General features: G+C 39.4%; 2 protein-coding genes across 3 annotated transcripts; both read left to right on the top strand.

Moving 5' to 3' along the window:
• The first annotated feature begins 419 nt into the window (after nucleotides 1-419).
• Nucleotides 420-7,369, top strand: LOC131327175 (uncharacterized). 2 transcript variants are annotated; one of them, XM_058360200.1, is made up of 6 exons: nucleotides 420-1,341; nucleotides 3,395-3,586; nucleotides 3,723-3,962; nucleotides 4,931-5,142; nucleotides 6,104-6,358; nucleotides 6,805-7,369. In XM_058360200.1, the coding sequence occupies exons 1-6, from the start codon at nucleotides 918-920 to the stop codon at nucleotides 7,036-7,038; spliced, it is 1,557 nt and encodes a 518-aa protein (XP_058216183.1). In that variant the 5' UTR covers nucleotides 420-917; the 3' UTR covers nucleotides 7,039-7,369. The 2 variants fall into 2 exon arrangements, with proteins under 2 accessions (XP_058216183.1, XP_058216182.1); XM_058360199.1 differs by having other exon boundaries at nucleotides 4,925-5,142.
• A 3,054-nt stretch (nucleotides 7,370-10,423) lies between these two features.
• On the top strand, nucleotides 10,424-13,611 carry LOC131327174 (pentatricopeptide repeat-containing protein At3g53360, mitochondrial). The gene has a single exon (XM_058360198.1). It carries the CDS (start codon nucleotides 10,793-10,795, stop codon nucleotides 13,082-13,084), a length of 2,292 nt encoding a protein of 763 aa, XP_058216181.1. The 5' UTR covers nucleotides 10,424-10,792; the 3' UTR covers nucleotides 13,085-13,611.
• Nucleotides 13,612-13,694: the final 83 nt, after the last annotated feature.

Here is a 13,694-nt window from a genome sequence, read left to right as displayed (position 1 = left end):
TTCATTCATTTCATTAATGGGGGGTGGTCCATTCGTATAAAGCCGGGGGATTCGATGTACGCAGTTTTTAATTTCTACTCCATTACCACTACTACTACTCCTAGGATTTGGACCACGGTTTCAGTGCGTGTTCTCCATTATGGCATTTTGTCCAGTAGTCGTTAATCGTTATCGGTAACCAAAAGCTCAGCAGCACATACAAAGAGGAGAGAAAGAGAGAGAGAGAGTTTTCTGGCCCTTGCCTTTGCCCTGTCGTGTTAATATATGTACACCTTTTTTTGGGAAGATATGATTCCCCTGAACTTTAGCCAAATGGTCGGTTAGGGTTCCATTTCCACTTTTTGGGATTTTACAGGTTTCATGATCACGCTTACAAAGTTGCAATTTAGTGATCCCATTATTACTTCTTCCATTGACAGGCTTCTACCTTAAGCAATCTCTCTCTCTCTCTCTCTCTCTCTCTCTCTCTCTCTATGTAGACATCACTCTGAGATTTGTGTAGCTTGCTCCCTCTCTACATATACGCACGCATACATACATAAGTACTTACGTGTAGCTTAGTCACGTAATCCCAGGACTTCTCGCTCTCAATTCCCACGCTCGTTTTCTTAATTCTCGCTCTATGCTTGCATTGTTAATTTTCGCTTGCGAATTTTTAGTGTTTGAGATTTTTCCGCTCATGCTTGTACGCATTACGTGACTTAGATCTGTAGCAGTATATACACATCCGCTGTGTGTCTCTGAATTTCTGATTCGAGAAAATTTTCATACTGATAGTTGTCTCTCACTCCTGAAACTGTTCCCCTCGCTATACATACGCCTAGACAGAGTCATGCATATATACGGATCCCCTTTTTAGCTTCAATGGAGCTTTGAGTTCATCGGTGGGTGTGTGTACATATCCTATACATACAGAAATGTCGGGATTTACAAGTTCGAAATCGTGGGGAGAAGAGCTCATGAGCCTGGTAGAGGACACAGGATTGAGATACAATGCCGACACAGTTGGGGTTCCGACCCCGGCTTTCGAAACCGAAATGCCGGGATTCCGTATCGGTGAGGCGGTGGAGGGGGAATTGGGTGAATCGGAGAGCTTTAAAGATCACGTGAAAGGGTTTGCGAAAGCTTGGGGAGAAATGGTTTTTGAATTGGGGAAAGGGTGTAAGGACATAGTGGTACAGAACTATTTGACTGAGGATTCGTATGCCGTGCGAAAACTGAGAGGACCGGTGGCTAAGGTTTCGGGTAGATTAAGGTATTTGAACGAGTATCTGCCAGAGGATCGTGACCCGTTTCACGCGTGGTCGGTTATAATTCTCGTCTTCTTCCTGGCCTTTGCAGGTACTTTCAATTTTCTTGGATCAGTTTTGGGAAATTTGCTCTGTAATCATAGTTTGAACAAGCGAAATAAGCATTTGACATAGTTGAGCATTGGTTCTGGTTCTTGTGGGATAAGCCTGTTGAAATATTAGCACCTTTTGTTTTGGTTTTTGTGATGATTATTCTTCAATCTTATTTTGCACATTTTGCCCTCATGGTCAGAATTTTAGTGTTGTGACGAGATACCTAATTACAGGTTTGAAATGAAGGTAGCCAGGGTTGCCTTAGTTAGAAAAAACCACTCCGAGCTACTGAAATAAATTGGTGAATTATGCAATGGTAATCTTTGTTTGGAGAACATGTGCTATTTTTTTGGGTCTTGTTATTGGTTTGTTATGCCCGGGAGGCTTCTCTATGGAAGTTGCTTGCTGTTTCTTGTTTCTCCATTTTAGACAGTGGGTTATTGTTTGAGGTTCTTCTTTGTGGATTACAATGCAATGCTTGCATGTCTTTGAAAAGCTTAGCACCTTTTATGCATTGGTGGGCAGAATGTTTCATTTATGTGGAAAAACATCCCATCTGGTGCATTTCGTGGACAAACAATAAGCCAGCATTGTGCTTCATGCCTAGTTGTTGTTGGTCAATGTACAGGATAAGTGAGCTATGAGCCAACATCTTCACTTGTAGTTATGCATACATTGCAAAAGTGAGGTTTTGTTTGTGAGTTGACTGATGGAGGTTTCAAGTGGACACATTCTTAACTTCTTGCTAGGTAAACATGAATGATAACAACAGAATACTGACATTGCTTGTCTGCTAGGCCTGTTGGTGTTGTTGTGGCTGCATCTGAACAAAGTTTGCATGACCAGTTACTAGCTGGCTTACGCATATCCACTTCCTGCCCAATATGTACAGAAGTTCTTGAATAACTACAACGAGTTTTAAAGTTGGTGAACGTAAAGTAGTGATTAGAGTGCTGGAGATGTAAACTTGTTGCTTATACATATGCCATATGATGTTTAGAATCGCTTTTTGGCTTTCTGTTGTGGATACATATAATAATGTTGTCTATGCGTCGAAGAGCTTAAGCTTCTAGATCTGTTGGTCAACAACTCATCTAGAATGATTCAAAGAAGAAGAGGAACGGTTACACTGTGACAAGAAAATAGGAGAATTAGGACTTTTCTTCTTCACTGCTGTTTATTTATATCAAAAGCATGTCTAGGACAAAAGTGCTTGACATGGCTAACACTTTAGCACTTTCACCTCAAGTTTTTTTTTTTGGGTGCTTTGGAAGAGAAAACAAAGTTCAAACAGGTTCAAATTCCAACAACAGGAGTCATTTAGACCCTCAAGTGACCCATCCTAGTGCATCTTCAAGCACAAAATGCATAACAGGAGGAGGTTACTCTTCACACTCCACAAATTCTTCCAATTGTTCTGCTCCCACCCTTGCCAAATGATCCGCACTTTGGTTTGCCTGCTGGTATATGTGGATACTTGTAGAGCCCGTTCGGTTGAGCAAGAATCTTGAATCTTGAATTAGAGCTCCATGAGGGTGGGTTGGGTTTGATCCCTCCTTGATTAAATTCACTGCTTCCAGCAAATCTGCTTCACCACCTGGAGTAGAGAGCACTTCCCATTTGCTTGTGAGTTTCCCATAGTAGCCTAGCACCCATTCCCTGGCTTGATTCCTTAACCATCCACCGAAGCCGGCTTTACTTGTGCCCCCTATTTCTGGCATTTAATAATGTTGAAGTTGCAAACATACTTCTTCTTACTATGTGTTGATATGTTTAGGTGTTTGTGCCCGGATTGTTCTTTAAGCTTTCATGTCCCAGTAATATTATTTTTCTTAGTTTCTTGGACATTTCTACTTGAAAAATAGATACTATGAAAGGATGAATATCATTGCTTAGTTTGACGGAATTATGCTTTTCTCTTATACTTCATCTTTTCTCAACCCTTCCCTAGACCCTGCAATGGCGGGAGCCTCATGCACTGGGTTTGACCTTTTTTTCATCTTTTCTCTCAAACTAATTATTGATTCAAAGTGACGATTTTACGTGTGCAGTGCTGAATGTAAATAATGGACATGATAGCTCGGTTCCCAGGGCAAAGAAAGTGTACATACATCCTCCAAGCGCTACACGCATACTACTTCCAGATGGTAGACACATGGCTTATCGTGAGCAAGGTGTTCCACGAGACAGAGCTAGATATTCCTTGATTGCACCACACGGATTTCTATCTTCCAGGCTTGCAGGTAGATAGCTCCTAAAAGTGTTGAAGACATTAGGGAAATGTATTTATGAGTGTCTAACTTGTGTTTTTGGCATAAATTTGGAGCAGAAATGTCTCAGTAAGAAGTCATGGTTTTCTAACCGATTTTAACTATGAAGGTATACCGGGAGTCAAAGAGTCACTGCTTGAGGAGTTTGGTGTCCGTTTGATAACTTATGATCTTCCTGGTTTTGGGGAGAGCGACCCTCATCCAAAGAGGAACCTCAACACATCGGCTTTGGACATGGTGGACTTGGCAAATGCTGCCGGGGTAAATGACAAATTCTGGGTGTTGGGGTTTTCAAGTGGAGCCATGCATGCTTGGGCTGCGCTCAAGTACATCCCCAGTCGCATTGCAGGTACGCTGACCTTTTCTTCCACTAGCTACATGCTTCTTGTTGTTAAATAATATTGTGATCGGAGCATAACTGAATTGGTTATTTGCTTAGTGGTACAAATCTTCAGTAGAATACAAGGTATGCTTGACCTTATGATTACATCTGAGAATAAGAATTCATGAATTCTCTCTCACAACGAGCTTTTGGGGACAAAAGACCAAATCATGCTCGTGGGGGGCACCAAGTTAGCATGTCCAGAGTCTGCGATTTGTGTAACCGGACCATAGCCAAATTAGAGCCTTTTGAGCTAATGAGAATGCTTTGCCTCTGAACTGCACGAGGAAATTTGAGTAGGGATAAGAATCAGGTCCTTAGCTGACCAAAGCCAAATGAGAGCCTTTTGAGCTAATAAGAATGCTTTTCCTTTTCTGAATGGCATGAGGAAATTTTGACAGGGATAAAAATGGGGTCCTTCGCAGATGATTATATATCCATTTCAAGGCATGGATGGGGCATGGAATGGACAAAAATAAGTGAGATGAAACCTGATGTCTTCTTGTAGAAGTTGGTGAAAAAGAAAGAAAAAGAAAAAGGTGAAAAAGGAAAAAAGGCATTATAGCCAGGGTCCTATTGACTATTTTATGCCATTTGTACCTGATCTAGTAAAGAATGTCTATAATATTGGAATTATGACACTGGACTAATGTTATTTTGGTTGACGTCTATGATGTTTTAATTTTGTGGAAATCATGCGACTTCTTGGGTTGAGTGAGTGTGGTGTTACTACAATGACAAAGTCTTATTGTCCCAGTTATTATCAGGATATTTGTTACACTCACATGGCCCTTATTTGTCCTCCTGAAAAGTTGGTTGAAGTGCTTCCCTGTATCAAGATATGTGTCAAGATCTTTCAGAATTCTGTCAGTCTGTTGACATATGATCTGGTATATGTTTGTTGTGATGTATCTGTGGTTGTTTCGCAGGTGCAGCCATGTTTGCTCCTATGGTTAATCCATATGAATCAAGCATGACTAAGGAAGAGATGTCTGGAACGTGGGAGATGTGGGTGCAAAGGAGGAAACTGATGTACAATTTAGCTAGAAGATTCCCTACATTACTCGGTTACTTCTACAGCCAAACTTTCTTATCAGGAAAGCATGGTCAGATTGATAAGTGGTTGTCTTTGTCACTGGGAAATAAGGTGTGTTCATTCCCATATTGAATCCTTATGATATGCATGATTGACTAGTTGATTTTTATTGTAGTTCTAAATTGGTATAACCAAATCCTAGCAACTTGGGTCAGCATTAAAGTCAAGTGGAAATTTGAGATTTTGAAGATGAGTAGTTGAGTTGTGGACTGTATTGCAGAATAGGGTTAAAATCTTTAGAAAATTAGTCTTAGGTCCATCATGTGAACTTCATAAGCCCACAAGTCCACCTATTAATTTTGTAAGGTCTCAAGTCCATTTTAGGGTATCCTAGAGTAGGGTAGGGTATCCTAGAGTTTAGGCACTTTCATAAGATTTTAGGGTGCACTTTTTTTTTATTATAGGATATGGTACCCTAGGGTAGGGTAGATTACCCTAGCGTAGGGTACCCTAGGGTTTAGGCACTTTTATAGGGTTTTAGGGTGCACTTTCCTATTATAGGGTTTTAGTGGTTTAGGAACTTTCATAGGGTTTAGGGTTTAGGCACTTTCATACGGTACCCTATGATTTAGGTCATGTGGACTTGTGGCTTTACAAAACTACTCCCTAAAATCTTCATAGATTCTTCATAATAATTACTTCGGAATGCCAATTCTTTGGTCACTAATGGTCATTCACCATTTTAGAGACATAAACTAGGTCCAACTATCTACTACCTAGTTTACTTGGGCATTTGGCTTGAAGTTTCTCGTTGGTGAAAGGAAACTTGTTATATAATCTGAAATGCTTTTTTAGTCACTCTTTTGATGTTTTGTGATGGAAAGCATTTGGATTGCGCTTGATTAACAACAAATTCATCAAAACTAACTGTTGCCATAGCATCAACACATGTCTGACGTATATTATTCCGGTGTTTCGTTGAGCCTGTTGATAGAAATGTAAATATAAATAATTATCAAGTAGGAGTTTTCCACCTTTCAAATGAGTTATAATTCCATTTTTATTTATTCAGGATAAAGCTCTCACTGAAAAAACAGAATTTCAAGAATTTTGGCATAGAGATGTTGAGGAGTCGATCCGCCACTTAAGTACACAACCATTCATAGAGGAAGCTGTGCTGCTGGTATCAAGTTGGGGTTTCAAACTGGCAGATCTTCAAGTGCAGAAGAAATGCCCTGGAAAAGGCATTTTTCCTTGGCTCAAATTCATGTATAGCCAGGCAGAGTGTGAGTTGACTGGATTTCTTGGTCCAGTTCACATATGGCAGGTTCGCAGCCTTTTTCTTTTTTGGATCTTGTTTTGTTATGTTATTAGTTTGTTGAGTTGATCCTCTTGTATTTAGAACCTGCTTTGTAGGACCAAATGGTAGCTATGACTTCAAAGTGTTAAAGCAGGCTATGTGTGGCAGTTATGTTCAGAATAAATTATGCTGAACAACTTTAAAATGTTGTTTTTAAAAACAAAAAAGAGAGCACATAATTCCCCTACCTTGTTGAATTTTCAGCAAAAACTGTTTCTGAGTATTTAAAATGTTTCTTTAGAAACGGCTATTTTCCAAAACAATTCCTAGAACACTATTTACAAACCGCCATCTAAACTAGATTCTACAAAATGCTACGCGAAACAGATTAGAAAACAGCAACCATACGTTTAAGTTTGGGAGTTTTATTGGCTTTATATTCGGAGTTACTTAATTTTGTCTATGCTGAACAGGGAATGGATGACCTGGTAGTCCCGTCATCAATGATCGACTATGTGGCTAGGGTTTTACCCAGTGCGATCGTGCATAGATTCCCAGATGAGGGCCACTTCTCCTATTTCTTTTTCTGTGACGAATGCCACAGACAAATACTCTCTACTCTATTTCGAAGCCCACAAGGTCCACTTGCAAGCACAAACCAACCTCAATCCGAAGTTGATGAACATACTGTTTCTGCCAGGAAATAACACAGATAATCTTTTTCCCTACTTTCTTGAGTGAGAACGTAAATACAACAGGTTTTTGCTCCTTTTCTCAGTGGAGCATGAGAGGCTAGATAAATTGTTGTTTCCTTAATAGTTCTGTGGAATTGAGAAGCAAGAAGGCAGTGACCTTAATGCTTTTTTTTTTTTCTTTTTTTCTCTATTTTCTTGTTACGCACCGGAGAATCGTAGTTTCTCTTCACGGCTAGTGCAATTTAGAATTTTCGCTGTTGGATAAGAACTTTGTGACACTGAATGGAAAATCTGATAGTGTTATACTGCTGAGAAATGAGAAAGAAACTTAACTTTTTGTTCATGTTGACTTTTCTTGGGATTAACAATGTGATGTAGAGCAGTGCAATTTTCGTCAGAAAACTTACAAAGGGACAAAAATTCAATTCTTCTGATTTTTTGTGCTGTTGTCAGTGTAGCTGTGTTGTTAAGTTGGTGTTTTGAGAAAACTTAAGTTTGTCGATTGTTTCAGATGGTGTCGTAGACTGGTTTTTTCATAGTCCCTAGTTCCAGCAACGGAGCTTGGCCTGATTTTAATTTGGTTTGCAGAGGCTCAAGTATGTTCACGGGTTCCTTTTACTTGCTATCATAGTTTTTCACATTCATCATGCAGTGCAGGTAAGTATCGATGGACACAAGAATTACGGTATGCGAGTTCAAGCACTAGTTTTAAATTGTGAAGTGTGGTAGAGATCATAGCCACTTTGATGCTACTGTAGATGCACTTGAAAGGGAAAGCCAAATCTCTTTGCGAAAGGGAAAAAAACAAGGAAATATTTAAGATTGTAGAGTTTTTAAATTGGACATGACTGCAACCATGGTCATGGAGCATACAAAATAGATTCCGACTTTTGTCGATACATTGTTTGACAGACACATGGGCAGTAGAACCAGTTGCGAAACCTCGATGGCCATAAGGGTAGACTAGTGACAATTTTGTATGCCTTTTGGTGGAAGAGTGACAGAAGACAGTTCCTTATTGTTGGTTGCTGGTAGTGAAATTCCACAGGGGTTTCAGAATTCAAATGCTGTAAACTGAAGATGCCATTATGCTGCCTGATGTCTTCCCAAGAAACCTTATTAGAATGAGGACTTATGAAGCAATGACACCCATACGGGATATGGACATGGATACAATACAATACAGATACAACAAAACAAGAAAATTTGAACAAAAAAGGTAGGATACGAATACAGCTAGGTTATGTTCGATACACCTTCAAAAAAAGAGAGGTTATGTTCGATAAAAGTGCGATTCTAAAAAATTTCAGCATTGCAATACACCTGATAACGAAAATGGTGAGAAACCACTGTGTTCCTGTGATGCAAAATCCAACTCTTTGGAAAATAGATTGTTACAGGTCGTACGATATTTTATTTTGCTTTCGATTAGAATCTGTTTATATCAACCCAATAAATTAGTCTATATTCTCCCCATGTTCTAATTACTTTTTGCATTGAAGTCTAATACAACCAGGGGCGGCTCTACATGGACTCCAGGGGTTCAAGTGAACCCTCTGGATTCAAAAAATACACTAAAAATTAAGGACCATAATTCAGAAAACTATCAAAAAAGATAGGAGTAATCCTCTTTTCATCCCACATGCCCACTACTCTTTTCCTCTCTCGTAGCAAAGTAGAAAAAGTGCATTCATATATTCCTAATCCTTTTGCTCTATAAAACAATGCAAGATGTGCCCCACAATCTCAATTTTATAAAAGGTCGGATGAAGAAGCTTATATTCCATACTCCAAAAAAGAGAGGAAATCATAATTTATGTTGTGGATACGGTTGGGACTTGGGATACGTTTCTGCGAGTATCCGAGGAGTATATCATTATCCAACACGGATACGATACATATACAGTTCCCAACTTGAAGTTTCTGTGATTCAGAGGTGAGCATGAAATTCAGTACGAGTCGAGAGAAAATTTCTCGTAAGATAGTTGTAACTTCTACATGATAAGAGACGAGCTAAGGTAGAACGGAGTGGAAACGCCAAAAGGTAAAATGAAGTGGAGACACACTTGAATGTTGAACAACATAGACATAATAATTTCATAGGTAAGCATGAAATTCAGTGCGAGTCGAGAGGAAATTTCTCAGTAAGATAGTTGTAGCTTCTACGTATAAGAGACAAGCCAAGATAAAACGGAGTGGAGACGCCGAAAGGTAAAATGAGGTGGAGAAGACTTGGAATGTTGAACAACATTGACACAATAATCCGAAGCGGTCCTAAAAAAGACAAGAACTAAAGAAGCCCAAACTATGATTCAAGGAGTGATTTTGTTTAAACAAACCGAGAACAATCGTGGAAAGAAAGCCAAGTTGAGATTAAAGGGACCCCAAGATATCTAATAGCCAGCTCTCCTATTGGAACATGCTACTCTGTCAATAAGACTATACACAAATGAAACAAATATAGGGGTCTTCATGGCAGAGCCAGGATTTGAAAGGGGTTTTGACGTTGTTCCGACTCAAACGGTCCACTAGTATCGTTGCATATATTTCTTGAACCACAAAAGAAAGGTTAAGTGCATAGTCATCATTGGTACTGGACTTCTCTCTTTTTGTAAAAAATAAGAATAATGGCTTGATTCCACTATTTTGTGGTCTTTAAACGAAAGTCATTAGAAATTATTATATGAACCAAACAGTGCATCTTATTCTCCCACCGTTGGTGTAAAAAAGTAAGTCATTTGGATACTGAACCTAATCCGGCCTTTATTGGTTTAAATTTTTATTCTAATTTTTTGAACTACGGTGGCACGCGCCACAACCCCCTCCACTCACCTCTGTCCAGTCTTTGTCAAGTTTAAGGGAAATAGCTTAACAATCGTTGCTCCAAATTAAAACAAGTGAAGTGTACCTGTCTTTTTGGAAGTTGAGGAAAATGGGAGAAAGGAAAATAAGAGAAAATTGAGAAAAAATAAGAGGAAAATTGTACTACTATTTAGGCTTCTAAATTTTTCTATTTTCTTTCATTTTTCTCTTCAAACCAAACAATGGAAAAGATTTTCTTTTTTTAATTTTTTCTTCATTTCTCTCACTTTCCTCTAGTTCCAAACAGAGCTACTCCTTCCGTTCCAATTTGTTTGTCCAACCTCGAAAATCCAACTTTTTTAGAGAATATAATGATTACACCTAAAAAGATTCAACATTCCATATTTACCCTCAGCTTTTTTAAAAAAATAGCTTTATTTCACTAAAGAAAGGGGAAAAATAGAAAATTGATTCAATTAGAAGTCAAATGGATAAATATTTTGGGACACTTAAAAGTCAAAAAGTAGACAAATAAATCGGGATGGAGGGAGTAGTTTTGTAAACCCAGGCTTTGTTTGCAACACGTGGAAAAGAAAGAAAATTTTAAAAAAATTCCCCGTTGTTTGGTTCGAAAGAAAATGAAAAGAGAATACGTAAACAAAGTTCAAAACACCGGTACGTTTTCCCTTACTCGGCTCGTTCGAGTTGGGGGTCTTCCAGTTACTTCGAGTTCATAAGTTTCTCGCTCCACCCACTTGCTAGAATTGCAAGATCCAATTTTTTACGGTTCTTTTATTCTTTATTTCCTTCTGATCACTGGATTTTAGTTGGTGTATTTTCGGGTTCGTTGGCTCTTGAATGATATGTGAGTTCTGTATTGATGAGTTCCGGGTTTTTGTTTAAATGCCTCACATAAATGGTGAATCCTCTTTCTACGTCATTTGACTTCTCATAATCATCAACAATGATTAAAACCTTGGAACCCCAGTTGCATTTTGCCGTTTCCCATGTCAAACCCTGCATCCAATTAGCTCCGAACCCAAATTACTTCAAAACTGAACAGTCAAGCAATGACTATATAAGCTCCTTGTGCAAGCAAAGCCTTTTCAAACAAGCCCTTGAGGTATTTGACTCTCTCCAAAAAGACACAAACTTTGGTGTAAAGCCCAGTACTTATGCCCATTTGATATCTGCATGTGCTTCTCTGAGATCTGTAGAGCATGGAAGAAAAGTTCATCACCATATTCTTGCAAATAGCTTTAAGCAAGACATGATTTTGCAGAATCATGTTCTGAATATGTTTGGGAAATGTGGGGCATTGAAGGATGCTCGGAAGGTTTTCGACGGAATGCCCGAGAGAAACGTAGTTTCTTGGACTTCAGTAATTGCTGGGTACACGCAGCATGGTCAAGAAAGTGACGCAGTAAAGCTGTTTTTGACAATGCGACAAAGGGATGTTATGCCGGATCAGTTTACCTTTGGGAATGTAATAAGAGCTTGCTCAAGTTTGAGCTCCATTGAGCTAGGGAGGCAGTTACATGCCCTTGTTGTTAAATCCGAATGTGGGTCATACCTTATTGCGCAAAATGCTTTGATTGCAATGTACATGAAATTCGGCCAAACTTCTGATGCATTGGGTGTGTTTTCTGGGATTGCTTTAAAGGATTTAATTTCATGGAGTTCAATGATTGCAGGGTTTTCACAACTGGGTTACGAGTTAGATGCATTGGACCACTTTAAGGAAATGCTCACTCATGGTGTTTACCAACCAAATGAATTTGTTTTTGGTAGTGCCTTTAGTGCGTGCAGCAATCTCCTGCAACCAGAATATGGAAGGCAGATACATGGAATAAGTGTGAAATTTGGGATAGGAAGAGATACCTTTGCAATTTGCTCCCTTAGTGATATGTATGCAAAATGTGGTCTGTTGTGTTCTGCAAAAACAGCTTTCTCGCAAATAGATAGGCCAGATTTAGTATCATGGAATGCAATCATTGCGGGGTTTGCTTACAGTGGTCACATTGATGAGGCCATGTCGTTGTTTTCTCAGATGAGACATCTGGCATGGAGCCCAGATGATATCACAGTTCGCTCCCTTCTTTCTGCATGCACAAGCCCGGTTACCCTAAATCAAGGTATGCAAATATATTCCTACATCATTAAAGTAGGTTTAGATTTAGATGTAGCGGTTTCCAACACTTTACTTTCTATGTGTGCAAAGTGTTCAGATCTTTGTGCTACATTTAAAATGTTCTACGAGATGAGAAGGAATGCCGATTCAGTTTCTTGGAATACTATTTTTACTGCGTGTATGCAGCACAACCAGGCTGGTGAAGTCTTTTCATTATTCAAAATGATGCTGCAATCTCAAAATAAGCCCGATTATATTAGTTTAGCCAATGTACTCGGAGCTTGTGGAGAAATAGCTTCTCTGGAAACGGGGAATCAAGCTCATTGCTTTGCTATGAAAACTGGGCTCAAGCTTGAAGCCTCTGTCACTAATGGACTGATTGACATGTATATGAAGTGCGGCTCCCTTGGAAGTTCTTCAAAGCTCTTTGATTCCATTGAAAGTCCAGATGTTGTTTCCTGGAGTAGTTTAGTTGTGGGTTATGCTCAGTTTGGGTATGGAGAAGAAGCTCTTAAGCTCTTTGTAAAAATGACAAGTTCTGGTATCAGGCCAAATCAAGTCACATTTATTGGGGTTCTAACTGCTTGCAGTCATGTTGGACGGGTAGAAGAGGGTGTGCACTTGTACAATACCATGAAAACTGATCATGGGATTGCACCTACAAGAGAACATTGTTCATGTGTGGTTGATTTGCTCTCTCGCGCTGGGCGTATCAATGAAGCGGAAGCTTTTGTCAATCAAATGGAATTTGAACCTGATATAGTGATATGGAAGACTCTGCTAGCTGCTTCTATGAAATACAATAATGCCGAGGTTGGAAAACGAGCTGCTGAAAATATTCTGAAGATTGATTCCTCAAATTCTTCCGCTCACGTATTACTTTGCAACATATATGCTTCTGAAAACAGTTGGACAGATGTTGCCAGAGTACGGAGTTTGATGAAACAAAGGAACGTCAAGAAAGTTCCTGGTCAGAGTTGGATTGAAGTTAAAGAGAGCAGCCATGTTTTCGTCTCAGAAGATAGTTTGCATCCCGAAAGGGACAAGATATATTTAATCGTTGAAGAATTGCGGTTGCAAATGCTGGATATTGTCCAATCAGAGACAAGCTCCATCAATGAATAGTGGTGTGGCTAAATTAGCAATTACAGGACCTTCAGGTTCTACATCACACCTTCATAAGATTCTAGTGATCATGGATATGTGTTGTGTGTGTTGCGGGAACAGTACGCTTTGGTTAACGGCGAACGTTTGTCTTCCGCATATTCACGACAATCTGCTTCAGTCATCTTGCAGAAGACTTCAGAGTATAACTCTGATGTTTTTTAAGAACTTTATTTTGAGAGATTCCTTCGGAGGTAACAAGAGGACTAGAGTACGATATTTAGGTTGAGTCCAACCAGCTATCTCCATGCCCATAATGACATTGGAGGGTTCAAAATCACCGGTGTGGGCATGTTGAGAGACACCCACAAATCACAAGGACAACAAAAGATACAAACACTCAGAGGGTTATGCAAAGAAAAATCTGCGAATGGATGCAGGGGAGATCAGTCAGCTATGCTCTGTAGAGCTTGCTAATATTTGTCCAAAAACAACCAAAACCCGACACTGTTTTCGCTAGAGTGAAGCAATTTCCTCTTTCTTATTCACTCTCCGTGTGCCTAAGCCTTGGAGCCAAACCAACGGGGTATTTTTCCATCTCCTCTTTACCTCTGAAGGTCCTCTTTTACCA

This window comes from Rhododendron vialii, chromosome 5a (genome assembly GCF_030253575.1).
Source record: "Rhododendron vialii isolate Sample 1 chromosome 5a, ASM3025357v1".
Lineage (NCBI taxonomy): Eukaryota > Viridiplantae > Streptophyta > Magnoliopsida > Ericales > Ericaceae > Rhododendron > Rhododendron vialii.
The sequence above is the reverse complement of the archived record's forward strand: the minus strand, read 5'-3'. Positions and strand labels throughout refer to the sequence as shown.